Below are 27093 nucleotides of genomic sequence, written 5' to 3'. Positions count from 1 at the left end.
TGATTACTGGAAAATGAGACTGAAAAGGAACCATTTTGCTGTCTCGGGTAGTCTGGGACCAGCATCTGTGGAAGGACATCTCCTTAACATCAGGGAAATAACACTGTGGGTTTCTCTTTTCTTTTGCTAACCCATCTGTTTGGTATTTGCTAACCAGCTGTAAGCTGTAACTCTCCAGCAGGCAGCAGAGGTGCTGCATACAATCTAGGCATGAAGTTTCCTATCTTCTCAGTTTCCGAAGTGCCAGCATAGAGAAACGTGTACAAAAATGAAACAGGACATAAACATGCTGTCATTTGGAGAAAAGGGACAGATGCAGCGGTTTTCTGAGTGTAAAATTTTGACAAAAGCAGTTAACTGCAGCTCTAGGAGAATAAGAAAGTGTAAAGAGCTACATTTACACAAGCAGAAAGAAACTCTTTAGATTCGTGCTAAACACAGGTGTGGTACTACAAATGCTAAGAAAAAAAGGGTGTGAAGCCAGCTGAGTAAACTGCAATGTTGTGACAGGGTATTTCCATTTCAGTGTAGAGTTGGCTAGTGTGGGTTTGGTATGGCAGCCCAGGAAGAGGATATTACCCACAGCATGTGACTTGTCAAAAGGATGTAACAAATGTGCGTATAAGTGTGTGTGTACTTCAGTCTCATTATCTTGCACACATGTGTCTGCAATCAGGAGAGTACAGCTGCAAACCTTGCCAGAGAGAACAACCTGATGTCCTTTAAGTTCCTAAATAGTTAGCATTTAATTCCCTACAGCACTCCCTTCCCTCCTCTGCTCCCCTGGCAGTTATAACCATCACCGTCCTGCAGAGTAGAATGTCTTTACATGGATCAAAACTGGCAGTCCTTATGACTTATACAGTCTCTCCAAATCTCAGTGGCTGATTTAAAAATTTACCTGTTTGCTCGTAGAAGTTGCTTCCAGTACCTTAATTCTCATAGGAAAATAGACATCTAAGAACAAGACTGGTGTGGATTAAAAGAAGGAAAATAAACCCAGAACCCTGTACCTTGGCAGTAGTACCTTCTGTCTGATTCTGTTACAGGTCACTTCTATCTGCTTGCGGTGCTTTTTCTGTTTGAAAATGTCCTGACAAAGCCTTGATGCAGCTGCTTTGGCCTGTATAAAGTTACAGTGTTGAATCTGGCCCATCAAATGATGTGTTGCTGTGCTCCTTGTCTGCATTTTCCTCCCAGTAAAGGCATGTGCAGTTGTTACAGGGCTGTGTGTGCTTACAAACAGATTTCTGTGGGATCAGAGGGAGAGGGGGAAATGATTTGGAGCTCAGGGACTGCCTGGAGTTCATGTTGCCTTTGTGCAGGTCAGGGGTAGCTCTGCAGAGCAAGGAGAGGTTCAGAGGGCAAGAGGGAATGAAAATGAAAGGAAGCACATCCACCAGGATGAAGTAGCCTCAGGCTCTTGCTCTTCTGTAAACCTGCACATTGAAGACCTGATGAGATATTTTCATTGATGAATTTGGGTAATAAATAGTGACTACACATATTAAACTGGCTAATGGCAAGCTGATTGGCCCTCCAGCTGTGTTGGAGGAGAGGATTAGGATTGGAGCCTGCAGGGCATCTGATATTTTGCAGAAATTGTGGTGAGTCCAGAATGTTCAATTTTTTTTTTTGATAGAATTAAAACCAGTACAGTAGTAAGAAAAGATGGGAGGGCTCATATGGGAGCATAGTCTGGGTGATTAAAAAAGTTCCCATGCAACTGATGCTATCCACAGAGTAAAATCAGTTCTTTTGCCATATTATTTTTATCCTCAGTGTCTAAGAGTACACTGATGTACTTACTCATCTAAAAACTTCCATGCATCATTCTTCACATCTTTATCCTAGGATTAGAATTCCAGCAGAGCCTTTCTTTGACCTGAAAGTCCTCTGTATTTTGAAATAATAAAGCTGGAAGCTCCAGTGGCTTGGTGAAATGTTGTCAACGAGGCGTTTCATTTTTAAAACTCATGTTTATGAAAACGGAGCTTCTGCGGTTCTCTGATATGGTTGCAGGATGTTTGCAGAAAATGTTGAAATCAGCTTGAGACTTCTTGTTTCATAAGCAAAATACACACAATTAGAATACTTGGAGGCAAAAGCATTTATTGTAGTTCTAGATGTTAGTGGCACATGTCAAGTGAGAAGTGCACAGATAAAGGCAGAGAACTGCACCCATTCGTTACTGGTTGGTTTCACCAGCACCATCTCCCTGTACACCAGAGTTTCTAAATAATCTTTAATGAAAAGGATTTTGTAAAAATCCACTAACAGTCTTCTGCAGTATTGCCATTTTGGTTTTTACTTGCTAACAATTGCAAGATTCTGAATCCTCACAGAATCACAGGAGTGTTTGTTAGAGGGACCTCTGCAGGGCTCTAGTCCAAAGCAGGACCATTGTCAGCACTAGATCTGATCAGCTGTGGCTTGGTCTAGCTGAGTCTTGGGACATTCCAAGGATTGGGAGACCCTGTACCTCTGTGGTGACCCACAGCAAGGCTGCACTGCTAGGCAGGGGAAGAATCCAAATGTCCCAGTCCACCACACGTTGCTGGGGTGCCTTGGCACATCATTCAGCACTGCAGAGTTTGGCTCCATTGTCTCTCTAACTCCCTTCTGGTGGTTGTAGGTTGCTCCTAGATTGACCCCCTTGTCTCCTCTTCAACAGACTGAACCAGCCCAGCTCCCTTCAGCTCTCTTCACAGACCACGTGGCCCTGACCATCTTGGTAGCCTCTGCTGGCCTCTTTCCAGTTTCCCCACATCCATCTTTGCCCAGGAGAAGAGAAGGGAACCCAAAACTTTGCATCCTACTTTAGTTATGTCTCACCAATACTGGAAGGAGGTGACAGAATTTCCTCAGTGGCCTGGTCACACTCCCCAAATTTGGCTTAGGTTTGCTTAATTTGTGGTGTTCCTCTAATACTTACAGTTTTCTTCCTTAACTTCTTTGCATCTGGGTTTTGTTCTTAAATCATTTCACAGGTTACTGTTGCTGCTTTATGGAATACCAGGCACCACAAATTCTCAAGCACCACATGTGAGGCTCCTTCTCCGCTTAATGGGGGCAGAAAAGCTCTTCTCAATTTTTCCCACCTATCCCAAACACCTACCATTGCATGGACTGAATTTTCTTTCGGCGGTGCCTCTCCTTCCGTGGCTTTTAAAGGGAGCCTGGACAGCTCTGTCAGACAGCTAAAGCTGGAAAAAATTAATCTCACCCTAAGTGGGGAGATGAAAGGCTTCTATTTGCTGGAGCTGTTATGTTTAAATGTGGTTGAGCACTGGCAAGTACTGATAGAAGAAAACATATTGCTCTCCAGGATGAGAGACAGGCCCAGCCTGAGAGCTATAGCCTGATGTGTCTTTTGAGTAGCGTGCAAGGAAGCATCTCTCTACATTTTTATCTTCCCAAAGCTGGCCTTTCACTCTCTCTATTCTAATCTGGTGCCTGTGATCTTGCTAATTCAATTGCCATTGCAGACAGACACTCACGTGCACGCTCATGAGATGGACAAGGAGTGTTCTTGAACCAGTTTATATCCCTTTATCATTTATCAGTCAGTCTTCAGACCAGGATCCAAGTAATCCATTGTCACAAGAGAAGGCTTTTTCTAAGGAAACTGCAGTTTTGATCACAATAAGTGCATACTGCTTTGCCTTCATCACATTGCTGTAAGTTTTGGGGGGTTATGTGAGTTCCCACAGCACTGTAGTACTCTCACAGTGTTCAAAATTGGATGATTTTTTTTCTCTTCCCTAGATACGTGAGCAGATTCCAGCATTTTTTACGGGTGAAGACCAGTGAGTCATTTAAATGGTTTACCACCACCAGAAGGGAGGGTTCCTGTGGTCCAAGTTGGGTCCTTGGTTGTGCATACTCTTGTCAGATCCCTCCTGGAGCCATTTTATTGTGTTGGTGGGAAAACAGTCAGAAGAGTTCAGAGGACTCTTAGGAGAGTCTGACAATTGCCAGAGGCTGGTAAAGAAGGTGCCAGGGCTGAGGGAAGGAGAAGGAACCCTCCTGTTTCAGGTGGCCACCTGTAGGCTATGCCCAGCCATTCTGAAGTGCACTTAATGTAGGTTGGGGGTGATTAAGGAAGAATCCTCAACATCAGGCATCCAAAATCCTTTTTGCTACCAAATGTGAGTTAATCATATTCCTTATGTATGCTTCTAAGACCATTTTCCATCAGATTGTTTTCTTGTTTTGGCTTAAGGGGTTTTTTTAGGGGAAAATGTCAAATGTTTATAGTCCTTTTTCCCTCATAAAATGAAGTCTGTTTCTAAAATGGATTTACGTGTTCCTCAGCAGCACTAGAAATTCAAACAGAGCAGACATTTGGCAAAAAAACTGGACGCAGAATTAAGATTTAGAAGTGAAACTTAGCTACAAATATGGAGAAGGAAGTTTATCAGGATGGGGTAAATACGAGTTCTGCAAAGCAGCAGGCAAAAAAATGAAAGGAAACTTCATGTTCATACTCTCTTAACTGAGATTATTAGTAACAGAGGCAATAACTTCTTTAACATTATTATACTGAATATCTCTTTAATTAGAAGAAACTATTAATAGTTGATGAATCCTTAGCCATACAGATGTCCTGGGTTCTGCAGAATGAGAAACATCTTTCCAACAATTATCTATAATGGAATACACATTGCACAGATTAAAACACTGCTGTCAAATTTGGATTCGGCCCACTGCATCTTAATATTAAAATCTTGTAGTCTGTGAACAGACATTTTGGGAAAAACAGAAGGCAGCTTGGATTTGGAGCCCCAGCCACGGCCTGAGTGTGCCAGACCACCGGCAGCCCAGGAACTTTGCCTGTCCCTGCTGCCAAGGTGTACAGAGACCCACCCAGGTCTGAGCTGAAGTCATTGCAGAGCTCTGGGTAAATCTGGGGCACTCAGGCAAAGATGCAACCCCACTGCTGACTGAGAAGAGTATTTATTTCCGTGTTACCTGGTTGTGTTTCTTTCCTTATCTCTCACGTTGCCTTATTCTTTGTGTTTGACGGTGCCGTTTGCATTGTGGAAATTGTATTTATATGAAGGTAGGCTTTTGTTCAACATTGGCATAGTGTGGAAGGAAGGGGAAACCATTTTCTGTAATGAAATCAGAGGAGGGGAAAATGGCAGATCAGTAGAGAACGAAGAGCACCCATTTCTTTAGGTTCCATAGGAAGGTGATTTTATTGCCACTTTACCCAACGGGTACTGACAATGCAAATGAGACCTAAATTTTTAAAACCAGGTCAAAGCAGTTTGCTGAAAGTACTGCTTGTATTTATATAACACCTTTCTTCCTGTGACCTAAAACATCATTTATTGGCACTGCTTGAGAGGTGATTACCTCCATCTCAGTGAAGAGGAATTCACCTCATAGAGGTTAAGAGATATATTCAGCTATCTTGAGCATATCAGGCTAAAGGATGGGGGGCAGGAGGAGATCTCCAGGAACTTAACTAAAGGTCAGTTGCTTTTCCCAAGAAGTTGAGGAATAACAAACATTTCTAACACAGACTTTCCACTCCTCTGATGTATGTCTGTGTAACTGATTCAACTTCCACAATTAGGAAAAATTTGTTGCTAATTTCCTGTACATCTGCTGTGCTCTCAGAAGCAGCATCTCTCTGGGTGCAGATGAAAATCAAGCTGCCACTGTCTGCTCTTGGGCAGTGCCATGGTTTAACCCTATCCAGTAACTAAGTAGCACACAGGCCCTTGCTCACCCCCTGTCTCCTCACGGGTGGGGAGGAAAAGTAGGAAAGAAAAGTAAACCTTGATGGTTGAGATAAGAACAGTTTAATAATTGAAATAAAATAATTATGATTATAAAAATAGTAATAATTGTAATGAAAAGGGGAGAGAGAGAGGGGGGAAACATGTGATGTGGAGTATAATTGCTCACTACCTGCTGACCAATGCCCAGCCTGTCCCTGAGCAGCGATCGGTGGTTCTTGGCCAACTCTGCACAGTTTATGTACTGAACATGACATCCTGTGGTATGGAATATCCCTTTGGCTAGTTCAGGTCAGCCGTGCAGGCTCCCAGTTCTTGTGCACCTGCCCGCTGGCAGAGCATGGGAAACTGAAAAGGCCTTGATTTAGGGTAAGCACTACTTAGCAACAGCCAAAACATCGGTGTGTTGTCCACATTATTCTTATATAGATTGGAAACAGAGCACTGTACCAGCTACTGAGAAGAAAATTAACTCTATCCCAGCTGAAACCAGGGCAGGCAGGCAAGAACAAACAGCAGCAAGCTGGGAGAATAGAGAGGAGCACCCTGAGTTTGGCTCTCACTAATTTTGGCCTAGAATTTAACTCAGACTATTGCTTTATTCTCTCCTTTTGTTAGCCTTGCTTTCAGTTTATTTGTTTACCCTCCCCGGTGAATATATTGCCAACAAGTTGGCAACAGTCACAGATCAGTGGATGAATCAGGAAAAGGAGAAAGTCACAGTGGCTGTGAGATGTAAGCTGCAGTTGTCCTTTTATTCTCTCAAAGCAGATCTAAATCCAGTACCCGATGTCCTGGCTGCAAAGGACATTTATGTTTTTTGCAGACACTAAAATATGTTTTAAGTTAAATCCCATGCTAGGCATTCAAGTAAAGAATGCATCTGCTCACATTAAGTATTTGGGCTAATGAACAGTTTGATTTCACTGTGCAGTATGATGGATGATGATTTTCAAATAATTGTCAGCTTCTGTAAAATGGAGTTTTGCAGTCTGGTAGTATTTTTATCCAAAACTTTAAATGTACGTGCACCTGTGCACCAGTAATAAATATAATTGTTCTTTGCATGGGAACATGTTTTGAATCCACTTAATGAAAGTTGCCCTTCAGACTAAATCCTGCATCTTAAGATGATGAGTCCGATGCAGCAACAACTGCAGGTGATCTACTTCTTGGCTTGCCCCTGTCTTACATAGGGGGGATTGAATGAGAGATTTAAACAAATTATTTCTATTGCTGCAGAAGGCAAGAAGACAGTAATTTCATACCATGGCTGGATCTTGTGCCAGATGTGTTGCAGGATTGAACACACACTGGGATCAAATTGACTTCAATGAGTTTGAAGTCTTGACTCTACTTAGTTGTTTCTGGTTAGGATTTTAAAGTTCTCTTGTGTTCCCAGCTACCTGCATGTGTGGGCATTTTTGCTCTGCAAGAAAGGATGCTTTCTTCAGCTTTGAAATGAAATTGTTCTGCCAGGAGCGCGTTCAGTCACAGACTGTATGACCTTTCAGGGACTTGTGTAGCTGTTCCTAAATGTTTCTCATGTGTATGTAGCCCTGATTGCTATCAACATCTTTCTCAAACCGTCTTTTCATGAGAGGTTAAGGTAGTGAGACCAGGCAGAGGTAAGCTAGAAATATAATCTTGACAGACTTCCAGATTTGAGACCAGGTCCCTATGGATCTTGGAAATGCTGGTTAGAAGAGCCCTCAGGTCCATCCTCCTGTGTGAAGGAAGGCTGTTGCTGACACTGCGTGAGGTTGGCTGTGGCGTTGTCATTGTGGCCCTGAAGACCTCTAAGTATGGAGATCTCACCACAAAGTGAGATCAAAGTGTTCTAGTGCTTCACTGTCCTTTGAACTCAGTTGGAAGAGAAAGCAGAGGACAGCTGTATTAGCAAATGGGTTTTGAACCGCAGTGTTATGTTGATCCAGCATTTGGAGAAAGCCTGGCATAAATTTATTTTTACCCATCCAGCTTCTCTTTTATGGAGAATCTGATCTAGAGAGAACATATTCCACTGTAAGGAGCGTGCCCATGAAACTTCATCATTTTTGTGCCCTGGTTGGTTCTGTGCTGGTCTGACAGGGCTGCAAAAGCAGAACAGCAGAAAAAAAAAGATGTTCACTTGTAATAACATTCCCCAATTTGGTTTGTGTTGTATGTGCTCTTTTGGGGCAGAGTCTCCAGCTGGACAATAATTCTGGGAATCCAGGATTTGTCTTCTGTAGAAGACCTGAGGTCTTGCAGGCAAATATAGAAACTTTGGGTTAATGTTTTGTGAGAGAAGCAAAGAATCTGGATTATATCCTTTTTGGTTTTACTGGACCGTATTCACATGCCCTACCTAAATTACATGTTTTTGCAATTACAGATTGCAGTTGCAAAACTAATAGCCTGCAGATGCTATGCAAAGCCAGAGCTCTGCTGCAGTGAATTAGAGAAGGAAGGGAATTTCTTTTTATGGGTAGTAGTAATAAAACAATTAATTCCTTTTGGGTCTTACAACTTTGTAAAATCTGCAAAGATAATTGACAGACTCAGCTTGGAGTTACAAATGAACATGCATTTCTGTGCTTATATAGCCCCTGGGAAGGACAGAAAATGGCAGAGAAACATAATTTTCAAATAATTTGGAGCAAACTTTTTTTAATTTTATGATGCTGGTTTTGTTGAGAGACCCTTTAGAAGAAAATCTGATCCTTATCAAATGTAATAGGAGGAACTTTTTCACCAGTACAAGCTGGGATTTTTTTTTTCCTTCAGAGAGGCTCCAAACTGAGTTAGCTATTCACACAGACATACCTTTTCCAGTTTGTTTTGAAACTCAGCTAATTTCCACAAGTAACACACACACACACACACACACACACACACACACACACAAATTTTCAAAGCATTTTCAAGTCCTTAAAAACCTTCCTATATGATTTTAACCAAAACAGTTTACTTAAACAGAGAATTCTGTTTCTCACATCCTCTTACTTCGCATTTAGGAATTTTTTTTTAATCTGCTGCCAAACCAAAATTACATCATAGCAAATGCATGCATTGTTCTTTACTGTCAGGCCGGCAAAGCAGTTCTGCAGACAAGCCTAATTGGCTGGATTTCTGTCCAGTCTCTGTCTTGTGCCCTCCTTGTTCACATGGCCTTTCTTTTTCTTTCCTATACAAATCAAAAAAGACAAAACTACAAGGAAGCTTATGGTAGAAATAAAGTCCTAATCAGGTGCCTTTACCTCATCCTCCCTTGCATTTAAACTCTCTTTGCCATGCCTCAGTAACGTTTGCACATGCAAGCTTCTGTAATTTCCTGGAGCATTCCTTATCCACTGGGGAAGGATGATGGTGTTTCATGCCTCTAATTTAGGATGTGTTGCAAGTCAAAAGTGGTATTCAAAAAGCTTGGATAGAAATGAGACAGGTTCATCTTGGGTAATTCCAGAAGGAGGGATTTGCAGAGGAATGGGGAGCTTGAGAAGACCTGGTAATTTTGCAGCTCTGGTGTCACTTTGTTAACAGGATGTTTTAACTGGAGAGGTGGTTGTTGGGCCAGTCTTCTGGAAGTGTGCTCATGTTGCAGTTCCTGAAGGGAGACAGGGTGCCTTCTCAGAGGCCACTGGGTAGAGTGTACTGTTTGGTTAATAGATACTAGTTAGCAGCATATTTCAGTGTTACCTTGAGGCATAACTTGTGTTTTGAATAAAGGGATTGTAAACCATGAAAATTGTAAATTTTAAACCTCAGAAAAACTGAGTATAACAACATTTTCCACCTTTATGTGGCATCTGCTTTACAGCTGCCTTTTGTGCACCTATATAACACTTTGCATTATACTCTGTTGTGTATTAGAAAGCTGTGTTGGTCTTTTCAAACCTTGGTGGTGTCATGAGGTACTCTTGCATTTTTATTCTTACTTTCTCCATTATAACCTTCATCTTCTGCCTTGAGGGAACTGAGTAACATACCAAATGAAACAAAGGGTGGCAAATTAATCTTGGAGGATGTGGGTTCAAACCAAGGAAAGGAATTCATACAATAGAAGTAGGCTTGTGGAACTTCTTGCCAGAATGCATTATAGATGCTCTAAATTTACATGTATTCAGGGGAGGACTGGGAAAGTTCATGGAAGAGAACTCTATTAATACCTGCTAAATATACAGAAGTCACATCTTTGTTAGAAAATCTGTAGAACTGTAACTGAAGAGTGGCTGGTGCTAGTTTCCATCTTAGCAAGATAAATTGACTTTCCTTGGAGTCAGAGGAGGTCAGCATCAGCTCCCAGGAAGAAGCAGGAGTGCCCGGCCCAGGACAGGCAGGAAGAGGAAATCAGCAGCAACTACAACAGCAATAAAGCTTAATTTGCCTCCAGTCACTGTGAAGCAGGGACCTCTGCTTTTAGCCTGGAGAGATTTTTTTGTTCTAAAGTACAATCGTATGGTGGCTGTTGTTATATTCGGTATCTTTTGGAATTTAAGAGCTACCAGAGAGATGATCTGAATAAATGTCTAAGCCTGAGACACTTGCACTCCATTTGAAAATCTAAACTAGTCACTTTAATCTCACCTCTGCTTTTTAGGTTCCTTCTAGCCTCTAAGGAAATGTAACAAAAATTCAATCCCAAAGGAAAAGGAACAAAAAGTAGTTCTTGCTTTACTGATGTTTGCTGTCTCCATTTGTGAACTTCAGAGACACAGTTCCCAGCAGGTCTTTGTATCCTTAGTAGTCTCCATAACCTTTTTAGTTCTTAATCCAGGAGAGGTCCTTTGCTGCTGGTTCTCCTTTACACTGAGAAAACAATCCAAAACTGAGCCCTGCTCAGCATCAGTGCTGCTATTGCAGCAGAGAGCGGAGGAAACTCCTCCAAAGGAAGCTTGTGACAGAGTGAATTTTCCATTCCTCTGAGGTCTCTGGGATTTTCACAAGGCTCTCTGACTCACAGCGAGGTGCTTTCCAGTTAGTTTAGTTTTGGAGCCCGGACCATATCACATCTGGCAGTAGCACAGTTTACAATAAAAGGCACTAAAGACTTCTTCATTAAAAGGTCTCTCACATGGGAACTAAACTGGATAGCAACTCCCTCTTCTGCAGGGACAATGAACAGAAAGTGTTCCAGAGTGCAGTTAGGTGTTATTTATAAAAATTTGTCTGAGAATGGCAGAAAGGTGTAGTCTTACACTACAGGACATTGTACTGAATGTGGGATTGAGGTATTTCTGGTAAAACACTTAAATAAAAAACATATCTCATCACTTCATTGCTGTGTGCAAAGTATAGGCTGTAAAAACCACCTGTGCACAGAAACACTGTGATTGGAACAGCATCAGGGTGAAAAGGAACACTTTTGGCAAAAGTAAAAGCACTATTCCCACCACTTTTTGGAGGTTTCTTGTTATGGGACAATCTTCCCCTCCTGCCCCATCCCTCAAAACAGGCTTAAAACATATAAAAGTAATTAAATTCTATGATTAGGAGTTGGGAGTTGAATTCTCAAGTACAGACTCTCTTCTTTAAGTATGCTGCAAAATCAAACTGTATTAATGTATGCTAGCTAACCTCAAGTTTAATATATGTAGAACTGGTACACTTTCAAATTAAGTTAAATGGTTATTGTGAAACCAAAAGTAGTAAAGCTACTGGAGCCTCCCAGGGTGGAGCTGGTCAAGAGCTGTCAAGAGCTGGTGCAGAGAGGCTGAGACCTTGTGAAATTTTATTGTGGGTTTTCTGCGGATTCCTTGCTGTCGTTATCCCATCTCTGACCTGCTCCCATACTCATCTTTGCCTGTCATGGATTCCCTGTAAGGATCCATGATGAGGTGAGTAAATCTGCTTGGATTTATAAGGTCTACCTTAAAAAACCAACCAAACAAAAAACCCCACACGTCAACTTTAAAAACAAGGCAAAGTTCATGGTATAATGAGAAGTGTGGTGGCTATGAGTCACAGTTTGTGTAGAGGTGTTAACTGGTTTCCTCTCTTTTTTCTTCTCTTAAAACCATCCCCATGCTTTTCAGATATAAGGGTCAGACTGAAATGGTTTCAGAGGCACCCTCCCCTCCCCTCTGCAGTCTCTGCCCCATTTAATATCCACTGATAGTGAAGGCAATGTTGCAGCAACTTCAGCATTTTCAGATGGACCAGTGTTGTATCCAGTGTGGTGTAACCTCAGGACACCATATGGTTGCCATCACCCAAACAAATCAATAGTGAAATTATACAGCTATTTCCTCTACAAATTTGTAAACTTTCATACACATCCTCTTCGAACTGACAGAGGAAACCAGAAACAGATACTCCAAGGCCAGATTCCCGTTTACACCCTGATCTGTGCTGTGTGCATTGCAATTTCTCTTCCCTGGAGAACAGCCTCCTTTTGTGTCTGGAAAGCTACTGAAGTCCAGCTCTGGCTGTCCTGAGAATGAAGTTCCACCTTCAGAGGTACCACTTCCCATTTAGAAGCTGTGTGCCAAAGGCTGCAGTGCTGCTCAGGGCAGAGTCAATGGCCTGTGTAGGAGGTCAGGACAGACACATCACATCTCTGGCAACAATTATTTTGAAATTTTTAAAAAGTGTAAGACCTGTGGTTTATGAAAGATCTGTCAGCCCAAGGGTTTAAAAAGTCCAGCTCCTCAGAGGATCTGTGTTCTCGAATCAGTCTCTGAAGTGGCATGCAACTTTTTGGGCCTGGGAAAGCACATTTTTGTTTCACATTCTTTGTTATGGCCGAAAACATGCCTCTGTAAAAGGTCCAGCGTCATCTCATTGACTTGAAAGCCCTGAAGATGTTCAGAAAAAATAAGTTGGAAAGACAGTACATGGATTTGATGCACAATTTTTTTTTTATGATCAAAAAAAGCACTTGATTTCTATCTACTTCATCTTGAGATCACTAGGTGTGGTCAAGTGGTTAATAGATAAGCTGTTAGGCTGTCAGGAGGTGTTGAACGCTACTAGAAGTACTGCTGTTAAAGAAAAATGGTACCCCCAAGAGCTTTGGGAAGCTGCCAGCGCTTCAGTGGGATGTGGGAAGCTCCTCAGCCTGTACTGGCAGCAGTTGTAATGTGGTCCCAGAATCACAGCATGAAGATTCAGGCTGGAAGAGATTGAGGCATGATTCCCTGGGAGACCTCTTAGTCATAAACAGAGATGAAAAATGCCCAGCTACAGTGTTTGTTTACTGTAAGAAGTCCTGTGAAGCTGCTGGACAGGGTGCCCTTTGGCATGCAGAGGCGCCTGGCTATCTGCCCCCATTGCTCTGGCAGTGCCTTTGATCGTTGCAATATTCTAGCACGTAGCTGGTCTCCAAGGCAATGGTAAAGATCAAATCTCCTCGTCAAGGCAATTGCAAGAACACCACATTAAAGTTTTCCTTTGGTATTTTACTCCAGTCTCCTTGGAGCTTTTATTCCTGTAAAGGGACAAATGTCACTTGTTTTCACAAAGGTTGTCCTTAGTTGGTCAGAGGTGGATCTCTTAACAAAGAGCAGGGCTCATTTGGACCTCTTCACCAGGTCTCTGTGGGAAGTGAGGTAGGGGCTGTCTTACAGGAGTGGAGTCTTGGCTTCCACATGGATCGCATCTGTACTTTGCAGGGTACATGCTCCAAACCACTGGGAAGGTCAGGCTTGGTTTGCCCTGCCATAGCATGACAAGCAGTGTTCACACTGGCAGATGTGATAAATGCACTGTAACAAAGGACATCTAAATCAAGTTACGTTAATTATTTTCTGGTCTTTCAATGCTTTTGCTCAAGACCTTAGAAAAGGCTTTTGAAAAATACTTATCCATACCTAAGCACAACAACTAAGAAGGTAAGAAAAATCTAGGGGAATTGATTTGACAGATAGTAACCTCTGGGAGAGGAGGAAAGACAGCTCATGCTGAGAGTGCAGAGCCTTGCAGGGCTGGAAATCTGTTCCTTTGTGTCCTGTGTCACTTGGGTATCCCTCAAATGCATGCACATTCACTCTAAACATTCCCCATAGCTCTGGTAATATTTTCCTCCATCATAGTCATACTGTGAGGATTAATTCCTTCATGTTTCTTTGAAATGGAGGAAGAGCTCAGCAGATTGCCTGCAGGGAGGTGCAGTAGTGCTCCCAGGGAGATGCCTGTAGCTGAGGGGACATGCATTGCAAAAGCCAAACCCAGCAATATTGCCAATTCTATTAATTTAAAAGCCAGGAGTCTAGCTTATGAAATGATGATAGTTTAAGAAACAAAATGAAATCAAAAAGATCCAGGAAAAGCATGTTTTTTCTCTATTTAATGCAACTTCATTGTATGCAGTGGTGATGTTTTATGTCCTTTAACTATGAGTTAGAAACAATTTTTTTGTTTTTCAAATGCAAGTTAAAATGCCCGTATATTTTCATGTATCTAGGTAGGAGGGACTTTAAGTACCAAACCACATGTCATGAGGGTCAGGCTGAAGCTACAGGAGCAGGCTGTATATTCTAGCACAGTAGAACAGGATTTCCATTGCCTTTTGCCTCTGGGGCTTAGAGATACATGAGGCTCCAAAGCTTAATCCCTGTTAGAGCCCTGATAACACTGATCTTATATGTAAGAAGCCTCAGAATCCTTATTGCAGTTCCATATGTTGGTGAGTCCAGAAGCTGATTAGCAGGCATTGAATTAGCCAGCAGACTAAAGATTCAGTCAGGAAATTCATTCTGTAGGGGTGCCTAATTTCTAAGTGTTTACAGCTCTGATTAACTATATTCTAATGATATTTCTGGATGTTTTGTGGTGACAATGACTTAGTAGATGTGATTATTAATCAGAAGTTTAGCAAGTAACGTCTTCATAATTTATCCCCACGAAAAATGTCCTTCAGTATTCCAACTTATTAAATTAAGGTAATGTATTTGTGGCTGGATTTTTAGTTTCTATGTCTGTATTTATCTATTTGTCCATCAGATATCTGACTTCAGTATCACTGAACTGTAGAGATGATCAAAAGCAAAATGAGAATGCTGAAACGGGGGTCTCATTTGAAATATTGTCTTTCCAGACTGATATTTTTCCAGTCATTCTGCCAGAAGCCTCCATCATCTATTTAAATTGTCGTCTAAGTGCAACTCTTGGCCCAAGTCAAGGCCATCTGTTGTTGGGTAATAGTTGTGATTTATTCTGCTCCTGGGCCAGATGCTGACTTGCAAAATTTGCTTTTATTAATTTTCAGTTTTATACCATGTGTTAATATCACAAATAGCATTTTAATTTTAGATTTTTTTTTTTGTCTAGTGTTTAAAATTAGGGATGAGTAACAGTATCACGCCCCTCTCTGGAATGCAATTCAGCATACTTGAGAACAGGATAGCACATTTTAGAAATACATTCAAACAACGTTTCTAAATGTCTGCTTTCTTCCTAATCAGTAATCTCTATGCTCATTTCTGTTGCATATAAATAATTAGGTATTGCTTTCAAATAAAAGTTTGGGACTCTTTGAAGATTTTTGGAGTTTGAGAATATTGTGGGTGGCTAACTGCAGTGAAAATATCTGTGATAGTCTGCAGCATAAACTTTGCTTTCAGTGTAGAATGAGGGTAGTTATGAAACTGCAAGTTTGGACTGACTGTCAGAAGGACACCCCTGCATATAAAAGATGAAGGTTATTAGGGAGATGGATAAATTTCCCTAATTCCAGATTTTAAAAAATGGCTCTTTGTAGATGGGCAGCTTCCAGACAGTCTGTGCTTCTTGCACAGTAACTCCTGGTAGCAGTTTGGTTTTAGAGCTAATTGGCTTTTTGTATGTCTGTCTTCTCCAGAGTTGGTGTTGAATCACTGAGGGGCTGTGCAGCAACTCCAAAGCACATTTGAATACAATTGTGAAGCCCTTGTGGTGGTTCTTAATACAATTTTTACATACAGTAAGTAAAAATGCCATTATAAGCAAAGCTAAGCCAGGATAAATTAATGCACCAATCTTCAGATAGGTTAGCAAAAAATAGTTTTTCCTTGTAATGATTCTCAGGTGTGCAGTACTTCTATTTTGCTAAGTAATGATGGAGTGGACTCTCAGAAACATTGAAAAAGAAAAATAAAACAGTATAAGCATTTTTAAGCGATGTTAAAAATAGTCATCAAGTCATGACAAGGGCATTGTTACAAAATGCAGTTGTAGACATCTTATCTTTGGCCTGTTCCCTTGGGAACATTGGATTTCAAGAACGGTTTTTATGTAAAGTTCATTGTCGTACTGAATGTTGTCTTAATCTTAGTGGTTCAAAAGTGAAATGGGAATTACATGTGTGATCTGAGATTTATACCAGAGTGGTTTTATAATTTTGGTACCAAGATGTTTTTTACAGACATTCATTTAAGTAATGTTTTCTTCTCATGGTCAGCCATTTGGGTTTTTGGGGGGGAAATTTGTGATGGGAAAAAAAGAGAGTGGTATTTCTTCAATTCTGTGTCTACAGAATATCTTGATATATTTAACACCTAACTGTGTGTAACTGAGTTCCCTGAATCTTACACATAAAAATGTAGTGTTTAGATATTAAAATGGCAAAATACAGTTACCCTGACATTAATAAATCAATAACTGTGTCCTGAAGGAAGTCTGATTCAGTCTACTGAAAAGATCACCTTGGCCAAAAGTATGAGATGTGTGTATGCCTGTTCTTACGTGGGAACATGGAATTTCATCCCATGAAATGGGATGGGCCCATCAAACTTGCTTCTGCTTTTTAATGATGTGTCTGGCTCTTGGAAAGCAAAAGGCAGATGTTCTGTTCTGGTTTTAGGGCAGTTACAAAAACCTCTTAATGAGTTGGTGTCCACATATTTGCGTGGTTACACCTGCCAGCTTTCATTTTTCTCAGGGACACTAGGAATGAATTGCTGGGATTGGGAGAAGGGCAAACACAGGAGCTGGGAAAATAAACCTTTCCATTAATTTTTGGAGACCTGGAAAAGGTACTTAGTGATTGACAGGTTTTCGTTTCACTTAGAGCCTGAGTTATAAATTTAAACTCAATTCGACAGTTATATAAACAGCCATTTGTTCCTAATTACTAAGAGAGAGCAAATATACTTCCTTCACAATGCCCACTGCATGCTGAGACAGTGCAGTGAAGCAAAGTTCTGTCAGGGAATCTAAACTTTGAAAGACATGGGAAGCTTCCCTCATCCTTAGTAGTCTTTCTTTGGTCCAACTAGATCAACAAAGCACTATAATACGGGAGATGCCTGGACTGGAGCTTTTAAGTTCTGTTGATAAGGGAAGAACCGTATTTTCCCTTGAGCAATTTGAATTTAGCAGCAGCAAAAAAAACCAACCTGAAGAAAGGCTGCATTTTTCCTTGCAGGTCAGGTCCATATCCAGAGTGTTCCCTGCAGATGCAGCTTCCACAGCTCAAACCCAAGGTAGTTAGTTTGAGCGCTGCTGTCTTACGGCAGCACCCAGGCACCTCACAGTTGAGATATGATACTAAAGCACAGCTTTAGCATCAAACTTCCCTGGGAGGTTTTGTCAGCAGAGCTCATATTTCACACCCCATCACAACTCTGACCAGTGAGTCCTACTGCACAGTGCATGTGGTGCAGAGCTTGACAGAGACAGCAAGATGACTTAGAGTAAATGGTGCTGCAGGTAAAACTCCAATTCAGCAAGGTCCTTTAACCACATGTTTAAATATTGTTGAGGTCAAGTTAAACTACTTTAATCATATATACGTAAGTACTCAGTTGAATGAGGGCTTAATAGTAGTTTCCATCTCTTTCCCCATGATCAAGGCTTTTTCATATTCCACTGCATGCAATAGAGATTTCTTCTTGGTTACACAGCATGAGCAATTGCTGTGACTTTTGGAAGACTTCCACAACGATATGAATTTTCTAAGCTGTTGTAAATAGTTCTATGTGGAATGCCTGTAACACAAAATGGAAAGGAATTTTCCCAGCTCTGTACTTTCAGAGTAGATTTAACACATCTTTTCCGCTGTTTTCCAGGACCACCTGTTATTGCCAGCCACCACACATAATAAGACCAGAAGGCCAAAGATGTCTATAGTGTTGCCAGCTGTAAACATCAATGGTAAGTCCAAAACATGAAAGAGAATGATAAGAGAACAATTTCAAAGAGATGTGCCTGGAGTGTGCATGGAAAGCAAACTTAGACCAAGTGTCTGTCATTATAGCTTTGCAAAAGAAGTGAAACAGGTCATTACTGGGCCTTAGTTGCCAGGGTCCCCTTTGAATCTGGAGTACTGGCAGATCACCAGTGCCTGGTCACCCAGACTATATATGGGACTTGGCCAGTGGTTCTGCAGTGTCTCATTCTGACTCCTTCAAGAACAGAGGGGGTGCCATCCAGTCTTGATTTGTACACAGCTGGTTAAGGGTTACATGAACACGATTTAACTTCTCTGACTTGGTGGCTGCAGAGATCCCATTGACCGTGGAGACTGTCCTCATCTTCTCATTTGTGTTCCTCCTACGCCTGCCTAGCAGGGCAAATTCCTTGGCCTTGCTAGTTTGTTAGGATGCTGACTGCCTTCCATCAGCTTCCTCAGCTGTTTACCACTGTGTTATACAACACTCAGTGTGAGTGGGACCTCTCAGCGCTGCATGGTCAAGATTAATAATCATCATGTTACAGTGCTGCAGGACAGCAGGGAAAACAGCTTTGCAGTGGGGCACAGGCTTATTAGTGCACAGAAATGTTCTTGATCCACATTTCAGTCCCACATGAGAGACAGGACATGGCCTGTGCAAATATATCGTTAATTCCTATGGTGAGGAACTGCCAGTTTAAGACAAGTTTGGGGCACGGGGTCATTGTCACAGTCATCAAATGCATTGTGAACCCTGTAACAGTATAAACTTTACTTTCTGAGTAACTCTGCACATAATGCTTTTTTAAAATGTCTGTGTTTTACAGTACATGAGAATCATAAACCCAAATGTTATTGTTAAATTGGAGCATGCCGAAAACATTATCTGATGATGCGAATTTCCATAAACTAAGGGAAAAAAAATGAGTTCAGACTTTCAGCATTTTGATAATTACACTTTCCCATACAGTACTGTCGAGTGTGATAATCTGTACAGCTGTCTTAGGGGAATTTTTATTAGACATATCAGAATTATTTTTGGCATTTATCTGCCTGAAACTCCCTTCTTATGTCTATTACAAAAATCCTTCTCTGGCTGAGCTGAATTATCACGTGCAAATGGGTACTTTGTCACTTGAAGTACAAATGCTATTTCTAAATAACAAAGTATTTCTTCTTGACAGTTTACTTTGTCTTGTTTTACTTGAAATAATTTTTCAGTTGTTGGAGTAAATGGTACTACAAATGAAAAATAAGAGTAGAGTGTAAATATGATATTAAAGTCCCAGACAGTCCCATGAAGTACAAATGCTATTTCTAAATAACAAAGTATTTCTTCCTGACAGTTTACTTTGTCTTGTTTTACTTGAAATAATTTTTCAGTTGTTGGAGTAAATATAATTTGGAAAATATGCATCAGAATCCAGTGACAAGTCTTATCCTTCATTTATTATTTCATTATTATGAAACATTGTGAAATATATTTTCTTGAGTTCTTTGGGATTTTTCTTTGGAACATCAGCATAATCCAGGAAATAAAAAAATGTCCAGGGATTTGGGCAGAGATGTCAAAACAGATGAGACACAAGGATAGCATTAAGTAAACAATGGTGTCAAACACTGATTCCTCTGTGACACCCAGCCAGGTATTAGGAACAAAACTATAAGATACACAAGAAACAGTTGGTAACTTGGCTTGATTTTCATTTGACTGTTGGTAGATAACCTGAAGGAAACTATTTCCTAGAATGTTCTGTCTGGAGAAGAACCCATTTGTCTCCTTTGAGAATATTGTTTCTCCGCCCTATTCTCCCTCTGTAGGGACAGAGCATGTCCTGAACAAGCATCTGGAAGTTAGCTGTCAACAAGGCTTTCCTCCCAGCTGTCTTAAGTTCTTTTGAACCCACCTTAATTCTTTGTGCACCTGCAGAGAGTTGGCTGATAGAAAACCATGAGTCTCCTTGGGAGAAATTGGCAACACTTTCACTGAAAGAACTTGTCCCCTCCTGCCTTTTCTTGTGCCTCAGCCAGATCTCTTTGCAAGAAGGGAAACCTTTTCTACTACAACTTCCTTGCCCTTCCTTTTTGCTGCCACAGCCCTGGCAGAGGAGATGACAGGCATGCAAGTAAAAGGGTCTTTTTTGTGAAACTTTTTCAGAACTTCATGACTTACTTTCTTCTGCAGGGTCTTTTTCTGTGTGCTAAAGTTTACTCATGAAACTGTTTCCAAACATGAAACAGTTGACGGTGCAGTTGAGAAGCAACCCTTTTAATTACTTGGACAGTCTTTTCCCATCAGGATACATCCTTTTCTGATCACACTTTGATTGCTCTAGTACTTTCTGAGCTCCACTAGAGACTCTGCCTTTAGCTGACTTGAGCCATTCTCACCACTGACAGAGAGCAGGTACGGACAAAGATCAGAAAGTAGAATGAGTTGTCAGCTCCTGTCCTTCATGGCTCTGCATGGAAGTTCATGACATGGTTCTGCAAGACTGGTCTGGCAGTTTTCACCAGTGTGCAAAGCAGAGTCAAGTTTACAGTCTGAAGAGGTTTCCTGTGAGGGAAGAGTTGGGGTGAGTCTGACCACTGGCAGTCCTTGTGCTGTGCAGGTAGTGGCACATATTTGTAGTAGACACGTGCATGCACATGTGTGCAGTCAGTAAGATGGAAGTTGAGGAGAACAATATTGTACAAGGCAATAACAGTACATGATTAAATTTCAGGATAAAAACTTGATTTAAAGTATTCAGTTGCTGTATGTTGGAAAAGAGTAAAAATGGCCATTACTTGTAGTTTTCTGCCACATGCTTCTTCTCCCAGTCAGCCTGAACCACCCATGCCCCTCTGCAAGCTTGAGGATAAGCTAGACAGATCCTTACTGAGGGCATCTGTGCAGGTGCACAGAAATATATTTGAATATTTAAATATATTTAGTGTATTAAGATATGTTAAATATGTTTAATGTAATTTTTTTTAAGTATAGGAACTTGTTGCACGTTAGTACATGTTAATCCTCTCCCTCATACTCCCTGTTCCTTCCTCCCGCCCTGTTCATAGCTCCTTTCCAAGCTTGCTGGGCCATCCCCCAATTCACAGTCAATACTTGCTGTCAGCTCCTCCGTTTCTGCCTCCCTAGATGCTCTTGCAGCCCTTTACCCTTCTCCCATTTCCCTGCTGGCTGCTGTCCCGTGGCACAGCTCTGCCCTTGGCCCCTGCAGCCAGACATGCCCAATTCTGACCCACCTCTGCCCAACATCAGAGCCCCAGCATTTGTGGACACATGTAGTACTTGCAGAAAATCTGCCTGATGGTACCTAGGGACCTTACTGTTGGTAAGCCTGGAGGGAAAAAAGCAGAACTGTGGAGTCCTAGTCCCACTCTACATGGTTTTGGAGGCACCATTGGTCTGCCTTTCGGAGAAGTTATTCCAAGAAAAAATATCTTGCAGTTTCTCATGGGAATGAAAACCAACTGCAATTTACAGTTAAACTCCAGCTTTTGTTTTTAAGCAAGCCATGTTTGTTATGCTGGATTGCAACTATTATTTTAGAAATCTAACTATGCACTAGAGACCATTTAAGTCTCCAGTAGGTTTCATTCCTAAATTTGCTTTTATTGTAATTCAGAATCTTGTTGGCTCATTACGCCAATACCAAACTGACATATAGGCGGTGCCTTTCTTGAAGTTTAAGTGAAACCATCTGCCATTAGCCTTCTATTTATTTAACTGCTGTAAAAAATGCAGTGGGTTATGACATCGATCTTTGGGTCCAAATAATCTATAGAGTACAGCATAGCTAAGCCATTCTTCCTACCCCAAGCACAAGCCTTTTTTTCCCTGCAGAATGCCTGCAGCTTTGCAGCACAGCACACCCCACACTCCTCTCTGCAGCACAGAGAAGTGAGAACATAAATAGAGCCATTCAGTGTTGGAGATTCCATTCAGCATTTGGCCCAAGAGCCCCTTCCATGAACGCATTTCCCCCTAGGATTAGGTGAGGTGCTCTCACAGCTTGCTCTTCCTCTTGGTAGGAGCAGCTGTAAATGTCTGTGCAGGTGTGTACTAACCAGGAGTACTGGTGGCCCTAGCAGCAGCAGAAAGACCATAAAGGCCTTTTTTCTTCTTGGGATCCTTATGCAAAACAGTTCCCCGAGCGGGAAAGTCCTTCTATCCTTTGCTCTCTCTAAACTGAGGATTGGTGTCTGCACTCTCAGCCAAACAAAAGTGAGAGACCTGATGGGAAAACCCCTGGTGCAATCTGAGGCTCATTTTCTTGGAATTGGCAACCATGACAGAGAGAGTTTAGAATTTTTTACAAATATTCTGGATAGATCCTCAGTCTAATGTAACCCACAGGGCTTGTCTTCAATCTGCCTTAGCTGTTTGTGTGCCTGACCTTCTATCACTTGTAGGTTTCTGGGTTCTTAAGGAGCCCTGTTCTTTTAAAGGATACATTTCATCGTGAAATACAACATCAAAATAATCTTCTAAAGGCAGAAGTAGAATGGGATAGTGAGTTTTGCAAAGTCCATGTGCTCTATCGTGTTGGCCAACTTCTGATTGTGACCACTTCCCTCAGCTTCCCATGTTAGCATCCGTCATCCCACTGATGTAAAAGACTTCAAATGTGCTCTGAAATAACACACATTCTAATTAAAAAGGTGAATTGGTAAGTGGTAAGGCTTTTTGATCAAAACTGGAGTGATTTCTGACATCAAGCTGCATGATTATTTGCATGCAGCTACAAAGAATGTTCTTTCAACTGACAGCCATGCACAAGCAACTCACAGATGTCCAAGGCTGGTAGCAAACTGTCTGTGAAAAATCCATAAGGCAAACAGAACCCACACGGGCTGAGAAGGAAAATAAAAACTAAAGCTCTTTGGGAAGTGACAATGTTCTGTAAGTTCCCATGTCTTGGGGTTGAATAAATAAAGTCTTCAGCTTCCTCTGCCTTTCAGGGTCAAGCAAACAAAGGATGCCATTTCAGTTTTTCGGAGCAAGAGGCAGAATTCCCAGTCAGTCATTCAGGAAGGTCTAAAATAATACATATCACTGACTGAACAGCAGCTGACTTCCCTCAAGGTTACTATTTGATGTTTTGGGTAGCCTTCTCTCTCGCTTTGAATAGCCTCAGAGTGGTTTCCAGGAGGGTAATGGCCCCACCTATCTCTAGCTGTTGTTGGTTCATTCTTCTCCTTGTGCTTGAAAGCCAAGTCTTAGTGCCTGTGGCTCCCTCTCACAGCTGCTCTCCTTGTCCCCAGACTGAGAAGCTCATGCCACTCTAGCAGGCACAGAGGACACATCTCTCAGGTACAAAAGCATGATCCATAGAGATACTGCCCTCACTGTTCCTGCTTTTATATCCGGATTTAGCAGAAAATGCTGAGAACTCAGCACAGCCCTACAGGCTACAGTGCATGAGCAGAAAGCTCATTGTGTATGTGGAGTTACAGCCTATCTGTGAGATGAAAGAATGGTGGCTGCTAAGGTTTTGTAGGAAAGTCACTGACAGTCCTTCAAAGCAGCAAGTTCTCTGAACTAGGATGTAGGATGTACACCTGAGAATGTCTCCAATGCTGTAAGACCTTTTGAAATGTTTTGAAACTGCCACTCTTCTGCTTCTTGTGCTGTCAGCTGAGGAATAAAAGTAAATTGGTGAAGTCTGACCAGGGAAAAATCAGAGCCATAGTTAGCTCTTGGTTAGGTGTCACTGCAACCGCCAGTCACTGAACCTAGACTGAGAAAGAGAGAGAATCTTCTGCGTCCTGTATGCAGCATGTCAGGTTACTGTGGTTCTCCTGTTATTAGGATGAATTGCTAATGTCACAGATGTGTTTCTGCTCTCATGCTCATGTAAAGCTGTGCTGCAGAGGTCAGGATTGAAAGGATGGCAGAACATATTTTATTGAGGAATTTTAACGACAGATTTTAGTCATCTTGTAAGATGCTGCTATTCTTACTTCTGTTCTCTTTTAAAAGTGATGTAAAACTGCAGTTTGTCAAAACAGAATACTCCCTCAAACTTTCCTGCATTTCTCTGAACATCAGAATTGATCATTGCCGAGACTGAACTTTAAATAGAAGTTTTCAACAGCATTTGTTGTCTTTGAGAGACTACTCTCCTCAGCCATTGTCTGTTAATATATGTTGTCTTTGACAGGAAGGAGAAGATTAAATTATTCAAAAAAGTATGAAAGAAATCATTCAAGAATCTGTGCACAAAAGTAATGGAATCTGTGTCACTTGAGTTCATGTTTATTTAGTTAGACAGGAAACGATCAAGAAATGAAATCATAAAGGCTTATTCCCTAATGACTTTTCATAACGAGCTGTTTACCTAAATTGCTAAATGAGTAATCTATTTTTATGCATTCAAAATAACAGGAAGGTTATTTCAGAGGATCTTCACTGTCTTTTTGCCCCTTAGTTAATATGAGAAAGAATATCTCTTGGGTTTTGATAGAGCAGGCCAAGCCCCAGTGTGACTGGTCTTCCCTGTATAGTTAGGATAACTGCTACAGATGGCATTTCCTTGGGAACACACTGTTCATGAAGGGGGTAGAGAATTAGTCATAAATTAATTGGGCTTCATGCTTAGTATTTCCAGTGCCAGTGTTGAGCTCTTACACCAGATTGGTTTTTCCATATAAATGACGCATTTCTGTAAAATTCACAAAGTATCATTAAAAAGAAACCCGTGATGTAGGCTGGCAGTACTGATGCCAGCATGGAGTTGCAGAAGGAGCCAAGTTGGTTTGAACTGAGCGTGAACTGTCTTGCTGCAGAGACCCTGTCTCCTGGGTGTTTGTTATCCCTGGATGCTGATGCTCCTGTGGAGATATGCTCTCCCACCAGGCTTCAGAGAGCACTGTGCTGAGAGCTGTGCAGCGTATCCTAATTCTAGCCTTGAGCCCAGCCAGTCTGCCTTAATGTATTTTCAAATGTTCTAAATTCAAGATGATGTAATTCCTCTTAATGTGAAATTACAGGTGGCAAACACAGTTTTATGTTTGTGATGCATAGAACCAACTCTGGTAGCTCTTTATTTCTGCAGTGGTCTGAAACATAATTATCCATAATGAGTTCACCCTATAAAACCATGAAAAGCTGCAACAGAGCTGGGAGAGGAAGTTCACATTTATGAATTCTGTCTTGAGAACATCACTGGAGTAAACCTAGAGATTAGTGGAAGCACAGCAGTCCCAGACCGTCTGTTTCAGTGTTTTGGTTGCAGTCTCTAAGGATTTTGCTGCCAGTTGGGCCAGGAGGATTTTGCCTGCTCCTCATATTCCATGTTTGTCCTCCATGCTGCAGCTTCCCTTGCCTCTTTAAGCAGTCCTTCTTACCTCTGGCACTTCCTGGCATGCTTCTTGGGTGTCCTCTGGGCTTGGAAAGTGTTTGAAAAATACATCCTGAGCATCTGAAGAACATATTTGGTCATTGACCACTTCATTGTAAATCGTCTGCCTCCATCCTGTCTTACTCTGTAGTAGCTCCAGAGGAAGAGACTGTGGCACAAGTGACTTCTGGGTGAATGTGGGTGAAGAAATGACTGTCAGCCCAAGCTGCCCCTCACTGTGGGAAAGGAGGCACCTCTGTTTCAGAGCAGGACTTGTACATTAAAGCTGTAAACCTCCTGTTGCTGTAGCTGGGAGACAGAAGCCTTTGAAAGGGACGTCTCCCTTTATTAGTGTTCTGTGTTCAGACAGGCACTGCAGCAGTTTTATAATTAACTGGCAAATGCATTGAATCAGAGAAGCTCATGTGGAGGAAAGTACTCGCCCCACACAGACAAAAGCTTCACAGAGATGGTGTTAAAAATACTCTTCTGCGAGCAAGAGCTGATTGCAGTATCTAAATAAGTGAGGTAACTTTATGTATCCAAGTGAGACAGGTGGAAAATTCAACTCACTCTCTGGACACCGTCCAAACTAGAAAGGCATTTTAACTGTAAGTGAATACAGGCTCTTACCAGCCTTCACTCTCAAATCAGTGAGACACATTAACACCAAGATACAAGTGATATTGGGTGATAGAGAAGGTCCATGTCAATGAAAATGTGATACTGCCTCTTGAAAAAAAAGATTAAGTCCAATAGTTAAATTAAATTTATCAGTTAGTGCCTACAACTTGAAATGGTGAAGTACATGCTACAGTTCAAAGGTAAGGGCTAAATAAGAATAGGAAAACATATTAAAAGAAAAACAATTGGGATAAAATGCTGGCAAATGTTATGAAGATTGATTAAAGATTAAAAGCTCACTGCAAAAATCTTTAAAAGGACCTGAAAAATACAAAGGGCTTAAGTAACACATTAAAGTCAATTCATAGAAGTAAGAAGATATCTTTTAAACAATAGACATTGTAGCCAAATGAGGAAATAGGAAAAAAAAGAGGATGATTTCTGGCAGACTAAATGTCAAACCATAAGAAGTCAAGCCAGAAAAAGATACTAAGAAACAGCATGCCTGAGGCATAAAAAAATAATAAAAACATTTTTCAGAGGAAGCCTGCCAGGGAATCTCTAGGGCCTGTGGAGGACGAAGGTAAAAGAGCACTTAAAGTAGAAGTCAGCACTGCTGAAGGGAGGAGCAAAAAGGTCTTGTGCTGGTGTTAACCACTGAGGTGATATAAATATCAGGGGAACAGCAGGTGACAAAAATGGCAAACTTTTAAAAAATGGGTTAAGGAACTGAAGCTGGCAGAATCTGTGAGAGTTGAGTGTGTCCTGGTACATACAAGAGATTGGGACGAGAGCACAGCTCCTGCAGAGGAAAGTCCTCCTCGGTGCTGGGGAGATGCCACGGCTCCCATACCCACCCTGCTGCACTCAGGGGGAGAAGCCCCCTTGTCATGGGACAAGCCCTCCAGCCCTGGTTCTTGAAAGAAGCCTTTGCTGGAATGCCTTCCTCCTGTGTGCAGTTTTTTGTGTTGTAAGTGGGTATGTCTGGATTTGCAGGCAGTGTGGGAAGGTTGTTTATTCTTTTTGTGCCTCCCAAGCAGGCATGGGATGGTTCTGACTAAGCACTGCTCTTTCTCCAGCCTCTCTTCTTCACTCCCAAGAGTTTTCTGTGCAGCAAAACTCCTTTGACCCTTGTCGTTCTTTTCTCTTCTGGCTTTTTCCTCTTGTCATTAGCATTACCACAGCTGGTTAGATTTAAGATATAGTCATCCTACAGCAATGATACCCTGCCAACAACACATATTGCACAGCCAGAGCTGTCAAAAATGTCAGTTTTTCTGAGAAATACTCTGTCTGA

General features: G+C 41.5%; 1 protein-coding gene across 2 annotated transcripts in view; it reads left to right on the top strand.

Annotated features, from left to right (window-relative positions):
• Positions 1-27093, top strand: part of ATF6 (activating transcription factor 6) — a 74637-nt gene that overhangs the window by 40018 nt on the left and 7526 nt on the right. For both annotated transcript variants that reach the window (XM_029962272.1, XM_029962271.1), the window contains exon 13: positions 17723-17807. In XM_029962272.1, the coding sequence (XP_029818132.1) occupies positions 17723-17807 (85 nt within the window). The remainder of the gene's footprint in view (positions 1-17722; positions 17808-27093) is intronic.

Source organism: Manacus vitellinus, unplaced genomic scaffold (genome assembly GCF_001715985.3).
Source record: "Manacus vitellinus isolate BGI_N305 unplaced genomic scaffold, ASM171598v3 scaffold_44_pilon, whole genome shotgun sequence".
Classification (NCBI taxonomy): domain Eukaryota; kingdom Metazoa; phylum Chordata; class Aves; order Passeriformes; family Pipridae; genus Manacus; species Manacus vitellinus.
This window is presented reverse-complemented; position numbering and strand designations above follow the sequence as displayed.